Source organism: Garra rufa, chromosome 22 (genome assembly GCF_049309525.1).
Source record: "Garra rufa chromosome 22, GarRuf1.0, whole genome shotgun sequence".
NCBI lineage: Eukaryota > Metazoa > Chordata > Actinopteri > Cypriniformes > Cyprinidae > Garra > Garra rufa.
The window spans coordinates 28,511,963-28,524,938 of record NC_133382.1 but is presented as its reverse complement, the minus strand read 5'-3'; the positions used below and the strand labels follow the sequence as shown (position 1 = coordinate 28,524,938).

At 34.5% G+C, this 12,976-nt stretch overlaps 1 protein-coding gene across 1 annotated transcript in view; it reads left to right on the top strand.

Annotated features, from left to right (window-relative positions):
- Positions 1–12,970, top strand: part of stxbp4 (syntaxin binding protein 4) — a 52,748-nt gene extending 39,778 nt beyond the window's left edge. Inside the window, exons 20-22 of the mRNA XM_073828472.1 lie at positions 425–567; positions 10,390–10,447; positions 12,802–12,970. Of these exons, the coding sequence (XP_073684573.1) occupies positions 425–567; positions 10,390–10,447; positions 12,802–12,910 (310 nt within the window). The 3' untranslated portion in view covers positions 12,911–12,970. The remainder of the gene's footprint in view (positions 1–424; positions 568–10,389; positions 10,448–12,801) is intronic.
- Positions 12,971–12,976: the final 6 nt, after the last annotated feature.

The following is a 12,976-nucleotide window of genomic DNA, read 5'->3' as shown; positions in this document are numbered from 1 at the left end:
AAACGCCTGCAATGATTCAATCAGTCTGAACCAATTCATTTCAGTTTTCTGCTAATGACCCGAAAGTGTGGTAGTTTCGTAATATGTTTTCATAACACTGGTCCATCCATGTCAGTGGGTCTGAATCCCCTTCCCCAAAAATTCACCCCTTATTAGGAGTCATGCTGCGCTCTTCTTCTTTGCCAACCTGCCCAGCATGCTTTGTTCATTTCAGGTCAAAGGGAGTGCACTTTTCTACAGCTTTTATAACAAGTCTGTTGAAGACTGACACAGTTTTCAGTTTCCAAAGGGTTGTTTTCCTCAAGTAAACTGTGCAAAATACAATCAAATATATCTTTATCAAATAATAAGTTAGCTGAAGTTAGGCAAAGGTTTGGTTAGTTAGTTAAAACATCTGAAATTATGATTGTGTGTTTTTTTTTAGTTCTCCCAGTGATCCAAAGTTGGCCAATTTGTCTCAGACCCTGCAATCTCGAAGTGGGAAGAAACCGTCCTGGACGGCATCTGCTCTTGCTGTGGAAGCTAAAGAAATAACTAATACCATCAGAGGAATTCTGGAGCTGGACTGTAAGTATACAGGCATATTTTCTGCTTTGCCATGAAAAACAAACATCACAATGTCTACCTAATTGCAACTGTCTCTCCTGTCAGTTTATCTGGCCTTCATGTTGTTGTCGAACTCTTGACCCACTGTGTCATACAAAAATGTATCTTACAGGGCAGCAATTTTAGTTGAACTGTGCTGCATGAGATATTATCATTCAAACGGAATGCATATTATAATATTTTGTATATGGGCCATTCTACAGAATCGGTGCAAACTGCTGTTCCACAACCAAAAACACATTTGAAAAGCATTTAAGTATTCAAATCCTAGATGTCTGCTAAGATCTTTTTGTTATCTATTGAAACCCACAATAATATTTAAAATATCAGTAAGCTTAATATATATAAAATAAAATAAAATATATATAAATAGACAACTTTGTATGGTCCTGTCAAGCAGACAAAAACATGAACATGATAAATAGGAGATGTGGCTTTGCATGGTTAAACAACATACTGGACAGGACAGTAAATCCTGAATATATCCAAGTTTCATTTCATACTCACTATTGTGAGATACTGTATGTATATATTTACAAGGAAGATGTAAGCAAAACCTTAATAGGTCACTATAACCCTTCTTATTAAATTATATATTACTGTGTTTCTGCAGTGACAAATTTGGGGAGAGGACAAATATTCCAAAACTTTAAAAATGTATATCTTGCATATGATATAATTTGCATACAAAATCTGTGGAAAAAGACACATTTTTGAACTCTGACTTTGAACAAATTCTGTAAAATGGCCTATATATTTATAAAATATTACTTACACTCACATGTACACACACAAACATGACCCTAAAACCACATTCAGTCTGCTTATTTACCCATTATGCTTAAACTCCTGACCCCATTCACCTTTGTAATTCTCAGGTAAATATGTACCTTACCTTCCAGCAATGTTTGACCTTACATAAATGTATCGAATGACCTGTAGAGGTCAAAACATTGGCAGTCTTTCCGTGATCCCATCTCATTACGAGCCTCTTAAACTAGACACATTGAAACATTATACCATCATTACGAGCAAGATTCTGCGTATTGTTCAAGTTTATAGAACCTATTCAGACATTTATAATGTAATATCTTTATCTTTTTAGTGATCTACATTTAAGTTGATTTAATAATGTGCTTTCTTGTTGAATTTCTCATATCCTGTCTGTTCAATTACTCATGATGTGCGCATTTTACATCTATATTCTAGAAAATGAGGCAAACCACCTTAATCGTGAAATCTAATCTATTTAGATGTGTATAGTGAATAAAATTAGGTCAATCTCATAAGGAAACACAATACAAGGTGTATTTGCTGTTAATACAAGCTTTTTAGATCTAGTTCACCTCACTGCTGCTATCGTTGCCTGGAAACGAAGCTGCTAGAAAGCAACTGTCCACATCTTCGTCGCAATTGTATATCATGTCACAGGCTTGACAAAGATATATACCACCTTTAGAAATGGGTCCTTAGTGAGAAAACATGTAAAAGAGCCTTGTTAAATGTAAAAACAATAATTGAATTTTTTTTTCACTCAACAGCGATCGTTCATGACTGTTTGTTTTGACTGAGAGTGTTTACAAAATATCTTGTTGGCCTAGTTAAATTAATTCGCCTTGTCAAAACATTACTGATAGCAGTCAGTCCAAAGCGCAGCTCTGGAAACAAAAAGTAACACCAAGAGGCTGCCTTTTCTTTTAGTGCTTTTCCCTGTTCAATGCAGGATGTCCAAAACACCCTCATAAAACTCAAAATGAGTCACATTAGTATTAAAAAGACCTGATTGGTAGATTTACTAATAATGTAGTCAGATAGTAATATTAGCTGTATCCTATTCTTTGTATCTCAAGAAAACATGTGGGTTGTATTCCTGGTTACAAACCAGCATGATTTTCTTACAAGGTAAAGGATACAGACAGTTCAGGGACATACTGGAACCCAGACAAAAGAGCATCTCTAGCCTCTTCTTTTTGTTGAATACATGGTCTCAGCCTAAACACTAAGGTTAATCAATGAAGGACTTGTTTTTCAACCATTTTTTCTTTGTCAAAGCGCTTTTGAATGAACATGCTGTGCATTGGATATTTTGTGAATTTGAATAGTGACTCTGATTAAATGGCATATAGTGAGCTTGATTAAATGGCGTAATATATCAGAGTTCCTTAAACTTCAAAGCACATTTTCAGGATTGAGGGCTTTATTGTAAAAATTCATCAAAGAATTGGTCAGATTGGTCGACCATCAATCTGAAGGACACATCCTCCTTAGAGAGATACATTGTATAGGTCAAAATTATAGATTTTTCTTTTATGCCAAAATCAATAGGATATTAAATAAATGTCATGTTCCATAAAGATATTTTGTAAATTTCCTACCGTAAATATATCAAAACTTATTTTTTATTAGTCATATGCATTGCTAAGAACTTCATTTGGACAACTTTAAAGGCAATTTTCTCAATATTTTTGATTTATTTGCACCCTCAGATTCCAGATTTTCAAATAGTTGTCTTGGCCAAATATTGTCCTATCTTAACAAACTATACATCAATGGAAAACGTATTTATATGTATAAACGATTTATAAATCTCAATTTCCAAAAATTGACCCATATGACTAGTTTTGTGGTCCAGGGTCACATATTTATATATTAAATTAAATATTCATTCATTCATAGTTCTCCCCAAAATAAAAATTACCCCATTATTTACTCACCCTCAAGCCATCCTAAGTGTATATGATTTTCTGCATTCAGATAAAGACAATCGGTGTTGGCTTTATTAATATAATAGGGATTATTAAAGGTATTCTGAAGTGAATCGATGTGTTTGTGTAAGAAAAATGTCCATATTTACAACTTTATAAACTGTGTAATCTCTACCTTCCACTAACTGTCAAACGCGCGTTCACAAGAAAGTGGCGTTCCAGCGGATGACGTAAGATGTAGCGGAAGTGACGAATGCGGAAGTGACAAGTGCGGAAGTCACGAACGCAGAAGCACAGAGGAGAGAGCAAAAAAAAAAAACACCGGTCATGAATTAGACGTACAAAACGAGGATTTGTAAAGAAAAATATCCAAGTGTAGACTGGTAAATAAAACTTGGTTCTCACGAGACTAGCATTCTCTTGTGAACGCGTGTATGAAAGTTAGCGGAAGCTGGAGATTACGGTTTATAAAGTTTTAAATATGGATATTTTTCTTACACAAATGCATCGATTTGCATCAGAAGAACTTTATTATCCCCCCACAGCTGTGTGTAGAGCTTTTCTGATGGATGGATGCACTTTATTGTGCCTCAAAATCTCAACAGTCATTTACCACCATTATAAAGCTTGGAAGAGCCAGAGCATTTTTAAATAAAACTTTGATTGTATTCGTCTGAAAGAATAAAGTCATATACACCTAGGATGGCTTGACGGTAAAAGTAAAAATGGGGTCATTTTCATTTTTGGATAAACTATCTAGGAGAAGTTCACTTCCAGAACAAAAATGTACAGATAATGTACTCACCCCCTTATCATTCAAGATGTCCTTCTTTCCTCAGTCATAAAGAAATGATGTTTTGTGAGGAAAACATTTCAGGATTTTTCTCCATATAGTGGACTTCTATGGTGCCCTGAGTTTGAACTTCCAAAATGCAGTTTAAATGCTGCTTCAAACGATCCCAAATGCGGTTGTAAACAATCCCAGCCGAGGAAGAAGGGTCTTATCTAATGAAACGTACAATTTATATACTTTTTAACCGCAAGCGTTCATCTTGCTCTTGCTCTCTGTTTTTTTCTGGTTCAAGACAGTTAGGGTATGTTAAAAAAATCCCAATTAATTTTCTCCCTCAACTTCAACAACAAAATCGCACCCAACATCGCTGCTTTACCTTTTTTGTTAAGGGGGTTTGATCTTCTTTGCATGTTTACTTTGCAAACACTGGGTCGGTACTTCTGCAGCAATGTAGGCTCATTTTTAAATGATTTTTGAAGTTGAGGGAGCTGAGCTGGGCTGAGCAGAGCAAGACAAGACGAAGACGAAGACGAAGAAGTTTGAGGGTAAAAAGTATATAAATTAGCATAAAAAAAAAACGTTCCTTTCACTAAATAAGACCCTTCTTCTTTGGGCAGGATCATTTACAACTGCATTTGGGATTGTTTGAAGCCGCATTTGAACTGCATTTTGAAAGTTCAAACTTGGGGCACCATAAAAGTCCACTATATGGAGAAAAATCCTGATATGTTTTCCTCAAAAAACATCATTTCTTTACGACTGAAGAAAGATATGAACATCTTAGATGACAAGGGGGTGAGTACATTATCTGTAAATTTTTGTTCTGGAAGTGAACTTCTTCTTTAAATACAAAAGACCATTACAATAAACGGATGATTTAAAAACTACCCTTTCTTGGTAACTGAAATTTCTAAGGTACCAAGTGATGCTGAGAGAGACGGACAGACGGCTGGATTATAGAAAGATAAAAGACTCTTGGGGTCAAAGGATCAGTGAAGCTGAGGGAGGAAAGAAATAGCTAAAGTGATTGCTTAGGGAACAGGGAAACGTGTCCCACACACCTGGCAGCATGTGACCTCTATGTGAGTGATGCTCACGTTTTGGCTGAATGCTTCCCTGCGGGGGAGGACGAGGCAGGCTTTGAGTTGCACATGGAGGGCCACCCTCATCACACCGATTGAAACCAGAGAAAGCAACTCCAGCCCAGCTCAAAGACAGGCATTGCTCTCCACGTGATGGATGTTCTCCCAGCCATGTGACAGGCTGTGTACCACTGTGTCTCATCAATAAGACAGAGGGAGAGATGTGCTTTGGAATAAGCATTTATGATACAATAATAGGCCTTATTTCATCATTTAAAAGGAATCAAAACTCTGTCATCATTTACTCAACTCCATGCTGTTCTGTATTACTTTTTATTTCTTCTGCACAGCACAAATGAAAGTGTTCCACAGAAAAACAAAAAACGCCGTACAGGTTTGGAATGACAGGAGGATGAGTAAATGACAGGATTTTCGTACAGTCCCTTTAACACAGAGCAGCAAATCAATTTTGGGAGAGTGTCTGCAGCTTATCCCAATTATATCTGATTTACTGAGGCGTAGTTTGAGGCAGCTGAAATTGTCTTTTTAGTATCATAGTGTTGATCTAGTGAAATCATTCGCTCTTGGTTACTAGAGCAAGGCCTTTAGAAAACAAAGAGTTGATTAAATTAAAGAGGCATGTGATGAGCTACTCTGAGTGGTTACTATGTCCCAAGGCTAAAACAGTAACGGTTTTTGATCAATGTGAATACGTCAGAACGCAGAATACAAAAACTGAATTCCCAAAAAATGAATTGATGGCCACTAAAAATAGAGAGGAATGCAAGTTTTAGAAAACAACATTGTTTATATTCTAGGAAACTATTGGGGTTTTTTTTATTTCTCAAGGCTGCTTTCAAGAAAACAGCCGACAGTTAGGGATGACACACAGGCGCATTTCATATGAATTCCCAGATGTCTGCGTCCAGACGAATGTGATATAAATTAGGGCCATTAACCCCCCCCCCCCCCCCCCCCCCCCAATAATTGATATTTTTTATGTTTGTTGTTAGGATGAATTGCTTTACAATAGAAACAACCAACAGCAATACTGAGGAACACATATTAAGACATTTTTGATTAATTCTCAGTTTTTTGACCATGCATAGACAACAACACAACTACCATGTTTAAGGTAAAGAGGTACTAAAAGGTACAAAAAAGATAGTAAGGACATTGAAATATAGTCCATGTGCCATCAGTGGTTCAACCTTGATTTTATGAAGCTACTAGAATTTGTTGTGTGTAAAGAAAACAAAAATAATTTTAAAAATCTTTATTTAACAACTTCTCTTTCGTGTGAGTCTTCGACACGTGATGCATGCATGAGGTGCTGACGCAGGAGCTAGTGTTTGTGGTACTCATGTGAAAGGCACAGAAGAGAAGTAATTTAGGTTGAACCACTGATGCCACTTGACTATTTTAGTGATTTCCTTACTACCTTTCTGGACCTTGAATATGGTAGTTGCATTGCAGGGTTACAAAGTGTGACAACGTTTTAGTGGCACGTAAAAAAAATAAAATAAATAAAAATCTAAAATTACGAGATTAAAGTCGTAATATTTTGAGAATAAAGTTTAAATATTTTGAGAATAATTTGGAAATTACGAGAATAAAGTCGAAATGACAATCAAGTCTAAATGTTTGCTGAATAAAGTAGAAATGTTACAAGAAAAAAGTCAAAATAACGAGAATAAAGGCAAAATGTTTTGAGAATAAAGTCGAAATATTTCAAAAATAAATACAAAATTACAAGAATAAGGTCAAAATATTTTCAGGATAAATTCGAAATTACGAGAATAAAGTTGAAATGAGAATAAAGTGTAAATGTTTCGAGAACAAAGTCAAAATTACAAGAATAAAATCTAAATGTTTTGAGAATAAAGTCGAAATGTTTTGAGAATAAAGTAGAAATGTTTTGAGAATAAAGTCAAATTCAGCATAAAGTCTAAATGTTTCCAGAATAAAGTAGAAATGTTTCGAAAATAAAGTCAAAATTACGAGAATAAAATCTAAATGTTTTGAGAATAAAGTCGAGGAATAGTCAAAATGTTTTGAGATTAAATAAAAAGATTAGGAGAATAAATTTGAAATATTTTGAGAATAAAGTCAAATTCAGCATAAAGTCTAAATGTTTTGAGAATAAAGTCAAAATGTTTTGAGAATGAAGTCAAAATATTTCAAGAATAAATTTGAAATTACAAGAATAAAGTCAAAATATTTTGAGAATATTTTCTAAATGAGAATAAAGTTGAAATGTTTCGAGAATAAAGTCAAAATTACAAGAATAAAGTCTAAATGTTTCCAGAATAAAGTCAAAATTACAAGAATAATTATGAGAATAAAGTAGAGATGCACCGATTGCAATTTTCTTGGCTGATTCTGATTCCGATTTTTCAGTAAGTGTGACCTGCCGATTCCGATTTAATTTTTTTAAGAACTGTAATGAAAGCATAGGCCTATAATATTAATAATAATGTTTTCTTTAATTAAATTTATTTTATAATAAAATACATTTTTAAACATTATAGGATCTTCTTACAACAAAATAACTTTAACAACAAAATAAAGTGCTTTGTGCCTTCGAAAAAGGTATAAAATTAGTTCCTGTAACTAACGTAGTATAGTTATACTAACAAAAATCTTTTCCTCAATGTATTTTTTTAATTTTATAATAAAAGAAATGTATAAACATTACAGCATCTTCTCATATTAAAATAACTTTAACAAAATAAAGTGCTCTGAGCCTTGAAAACATTAGAAATAAAATATAAGTAACAAAGCAGGCATACAAAAATTTACTTTCCTTCAATGAATTTTATATGGATTTTTTTTAAACATTAATTACAGGATCATCTCACAACAATAACTTTAATAACAAAACGTGCACTGTGCCTTCAAACAGGTAGAAATAACAATGCTAGTACTAAATGCTATTACTTGAGCATTAATGGCAAATTTTCCTTGATAAAGAGAAGCATTTCTGCCTTGTCACCAGTTAATCCAGGGGTAACGTTACTACACTTCGTAACATTCATTCACATATTTGCGCTATGCCACCGCATACAGCGTCTTCACACACAGATTATATTTACTAGAGAAGTGTAACATAAATGCATCAGTAAATAAAAAAAAAAAAATTAAATTCACGTCGCGCGCGCTTTAATTACCTTCAAATGGAACATATATGCTGGCTTCGAACTATTAGTGTGTGAAGAGGCTGTATGCGGAGGCGCAGCGCAAATATGTGAATGAATGAAAGTGTAGTAAACGTCAACGGATTTCCCCCGCTCAGGGAGTAGGGAGCAATGAACACTGTGCAGGCACCATGTCAATCGGAACACAGTTCATTCACGGAGCTTACTTCTAACGAGCGGGTTATCTGAACCAGGTGTGTTAACTAACAGAGACATGCAAAATATGCAGAGCGGGGGCGCGATCTACCACATGTCCAGCCAAGCTAAACAAGCGCGTGGTTCGTGGTTGTTCCCTCACGTTGTATTTTGGCCTTATAAATGTTACAAACTGCGATCTTTGTGTCATCTTCACTCACACCAAAGACATGTTTACACGCGACTGTGAGTGCGCGGCTGCGAGCGTGTGGCTGTGACGTAATTGCATGCGCCGCTGGCAATAAAAGGATCGGCTAGGAATCGGCAAGAGGAGAAATTGACCGGCCGGTCACCGATCCGGGCCGATCATGCGAAAATCGGCCGATTCCGATCACTAGCCGATCAATCGGTGCATCTCTAGAATAAAGTCAACATGTTTCCAAAATAAAGTCAAAATTTCGAGAATTAAATTGTAGCATTTAAAGTTATAATATTTTGAGAGTATAGCCGGCGCATACAAATGGCCCGGATTGAGAGCACCAGGAGAAGTTGCCAGGCCACCGGAATTTATTTAGCAGAAATAATACCATGTGTTATATTATAACTTTTATCTCGTAATTGCTACAAATGAATTCTCGTAATTTTGATTTTGTTCTCAAAATATTTTGGCTTTATTCTCGAAACATTTCGACTTCATTCTTGAAACACTTTGACTTCATTCTCGAAACTTTTTTTTTCTTTATGTCTATAATTTTGAATTTATTTTTGAAATATTTTGACCTTATTCCTAAAATATTTCAACTTAATTTTTTGTAATTTAGACTTTATTTTCAATATTTCAACTTTATTCGCAGAATATTTCAACTTTATTCTCGTAATTTTGATTTTATTCTCGAAATATTACAACTTTAATCTCACAATTTTCATAAGAAAGCTCTCGGATTTCTTAAATCAATATCTTCGTTTGTGTTCCGAATGTGAATTTAAAGGTTTGGAATGACATGAGAAAGAGTAAATGATGGCACTCATTCGTTTACATGTAGACACAAAGCTTACTGTAAATTCCCATAGGCACTAAATATGTAGCCAGGGACGTTTGTTTGTAGAAACCTGAGATGCTATGAATTATTCTTTTACCTTTCCTGTCAAAATGCTGATTGTGTGTGAAATCTAGACAGTGGGATACTCTGTGTATTCTTTTCATCACCATGTTTTAATAAGATCATATTTCTGACAAGAAACCATTATAAAGTCATGTCAGGACATTGTGTATGCCAGCAGACTTACTGTCAATTGTACTTCCTGCATGTACCAAAGGGAGTGTCAAGATCAAATTCTGTCAGGGATTTGTTACTCTGTATGGTGGCACGTATTAATGAGATTCTAGCTTGTGCCATATTAAGCCTTCAATAGTGTCTGCTTACGTTTTTTTTTTTTTTTTTTGGCTGACGTCCATTAATTACAACCTGGCACACATCAGTCCTCAATCCAAAGATAAAAAGTGCATTTAGGGAAATGCGTATAGAGTTTTTAAACCAAAATCCAAATCCAATGGAAGCAAATCTGATTTGTCCCTGTTTGACGCTTGTTATACTTTCACTGTACAGTACATTCCATATTTTTGATGGAAATAGCTTTTCAGATTATGCAGATATCCTGGGACACTTAACATATTCATTTATGACCCCATTTCATCCATTTGCCAGGAAATTCTCACGGTCACTGGCCTATCAGGATCAAGAGGATCAACGAGATATTTTGCAATGCTGTTTTTTTTTTATTTTGGCTTTAGACTTCTCTAGTATCTTGTTTGTTGTCCTCATGTAGAGTGAACGTATCTGATTTCTGTTTTTTTTTTTTTTTTTTCATAGGTTTGCCTTTTGGCTGGGACGAGGCGTACACTGCAGATGGAGTGAAGTACTATGTGAAGTAAGTCACTTCAGATACATTCACAAATCCCAGTTCCTTTGTTTTCTGCTGTTTCACAAAAGTAAATAACATTTCTAATGTTATTTGAAAAGAATTTTCAAATTGTTATTGACGAAATGTATGTAACCTCTTGATCTCAAGAGAGAGGAAACAAATTTCCCTTTCCCATGAGCATATTCTCTCATTTGCATAACTTTCAAAACAGCACAGGTTAGTAATACAGAAATCCATCAGTCTTTTGAGAGTTTTGAAGTCGCACGCAATGCCACACCCATGAGTCCAGCATTCTCCATTACAAAAACACCAGCGCCACAACAGTCACCTGTACACCTAAAATACCCTACACTCTTAAAAATAAAGGTGCTTTAAAAGGTTCTTCACAGCGATGCCATAGAAGAACCATTTTTGGTTCCACAAAGAACCATTCAGTCAAAGGTTCTTTAAAGAACCATCTCTTTATTACCTTTTCACAACCTGAAGAACCTTCTTTCGCCACAAAGAACGTTTTGTGAAACAGAAAGGTTCTTCAGATGTTAAAGGTTCTTTATGAAACCATTTAGACAAAAAGGGTTCTTCTATGGCAGGGATCATCAAATCTGGACCTCGAGATCCATTTTCATGCAGAGTTTAGCTCTTACCCTAATCAAACACACCTGAGCATGCTAATCAAGGTCTTCAGGATCATTAGAGAATAACAGGTAGGTGAGTGTGATCAGGGTTGGAGCTAAACTCTGCAGCGCATTGGACCTCCAGGGTAAGATTTGGGGAACCCTGTTCTATGGCATCGTAAGGAACCTTAATTTTTAAGAGTGTACGCAAGTTTCAGATGTTTGGGGTTTGTAAGAATTCATACTTTTATTCAGCAAGGATGCATAAATTTGTTCAAAAGTGTCAGTAAAAATGTTTGCATTGTTACAAAAAATAAATCAAATCAAATTAAAGAATCCAGAGACAAACTGAATTGAGAATAAATCGAAATGTTTTGAGAATAAAGTCGAAATGTTTAGAGAATAAAGTTTAAATGTTTTGAGAATGAAGTCGAAATGTTTTGAGAATAATGTCAAAATATATAAAAAAAAAAGTGAAATTACGAGAATAAAGTCGAAATATTTTGAAAATAATGTTGAAATGAGAATAAAGTCGAAATATTTTGAGAATAAAATCAAACTGAGAACAAAGTCTAAATGTTTAGAGAATGAAGTAGAAATGTTTTGAGAATAAAGTCAAAATTACAAGAATATAGCCTAAATGTTTGGAGAATAAAGTCTAAATGTTTTGAGAATAATGTCAAAATATTTCAAAAAATAAATGTGAAATTACGAGAATAAAGTCTAAATATTTTGAAAATAAAGTTGAAATGAGAATAAAGTCTAAATGTTTAGAGAATAAAGTCAAAATATTTTGAGAATAAAATCAAAATGAGAACAAAGTCTAAAAGTTTAGAGAATAAAGTAGAAATGTTTTGAGAATAAAGTCAAAATTACAAGAATATAGACTAAATGTTTGGAGAATAAAGTAATAATGTCAAAATATTAAAAAAATAAATGTGAAATTATGAGAATAAAGTCGAAATATTTTGAAAATAAAGTTGAAATGAGAATGAAGTCTAAAAGTTTTGAGAATAAAGTCGAAATTACAAGAATGAAGTCTAAATGTAAACACTGGGTTGGTAATTCAGCCTACGTCAAGCGTGACCTTTCCAACATGATTATGTAATGCGTGAGTTCAGCTTGTGCAAGACGAGCATTTGTCTTTAAAAAAGTATAAAATAGAATATAAAGTCGGCAACACCTAAGCTCCAAAAGTATCAAAAATATTTATTATTAAAACAACTTTCGCATAGCGTGTGTTACGTTTCGAGCACCAGGCTCGAAACGTAACACACGCTATGCGAAAGTTGTTTTAATAATAAATATTTTTGATACTTTTGGAGCTTAGGTGTTGCCGACTTTATATTCTATTTTTTACTTGTTGCTTTTTGGTCGAGCACCCTTTTGAGACTGATGTGCGTGCTTTTGTTTCATTTTTCTTTAAAAAAGTATAGAATTTTTTATATTAGATAAGACCCTTAATTCTTGACTAACACTTTGAAGCTGCATTGAAACTGCAGTTTGGACCTTCAACCCATTGGGCACCACTGAAATCCGCTATATGAGGAAAAATCCTGTAATTTTTTTTCCCACACAAACCTTAATTTCTTTTCGACTGAAGAAAGAGAAACATGAACATCTTGGATGAACTAATCTTTTAAGAACTCTTACCAACCCCAACCTTTAAAATGTTAGTCTTTTTTTTTTCATTTATTCAAAATGTTTATGTTTGGTTATGTCATTTAATATTTCTTTTTCTTCTAGTCATGTAACTCAGACAACATCATGGACGCACCCTGTAATGAGATCTTTGGGTCTGTCAGAACCAGAAGCAAATGACCAAACCCTGAACTCACCAGAATCCACAGCCTAGACTGATTCCGAAGATGGCGTGCACTCTTCTGCCACTTTCTGCCCAACTTTTCGGTTTAAAGAGATG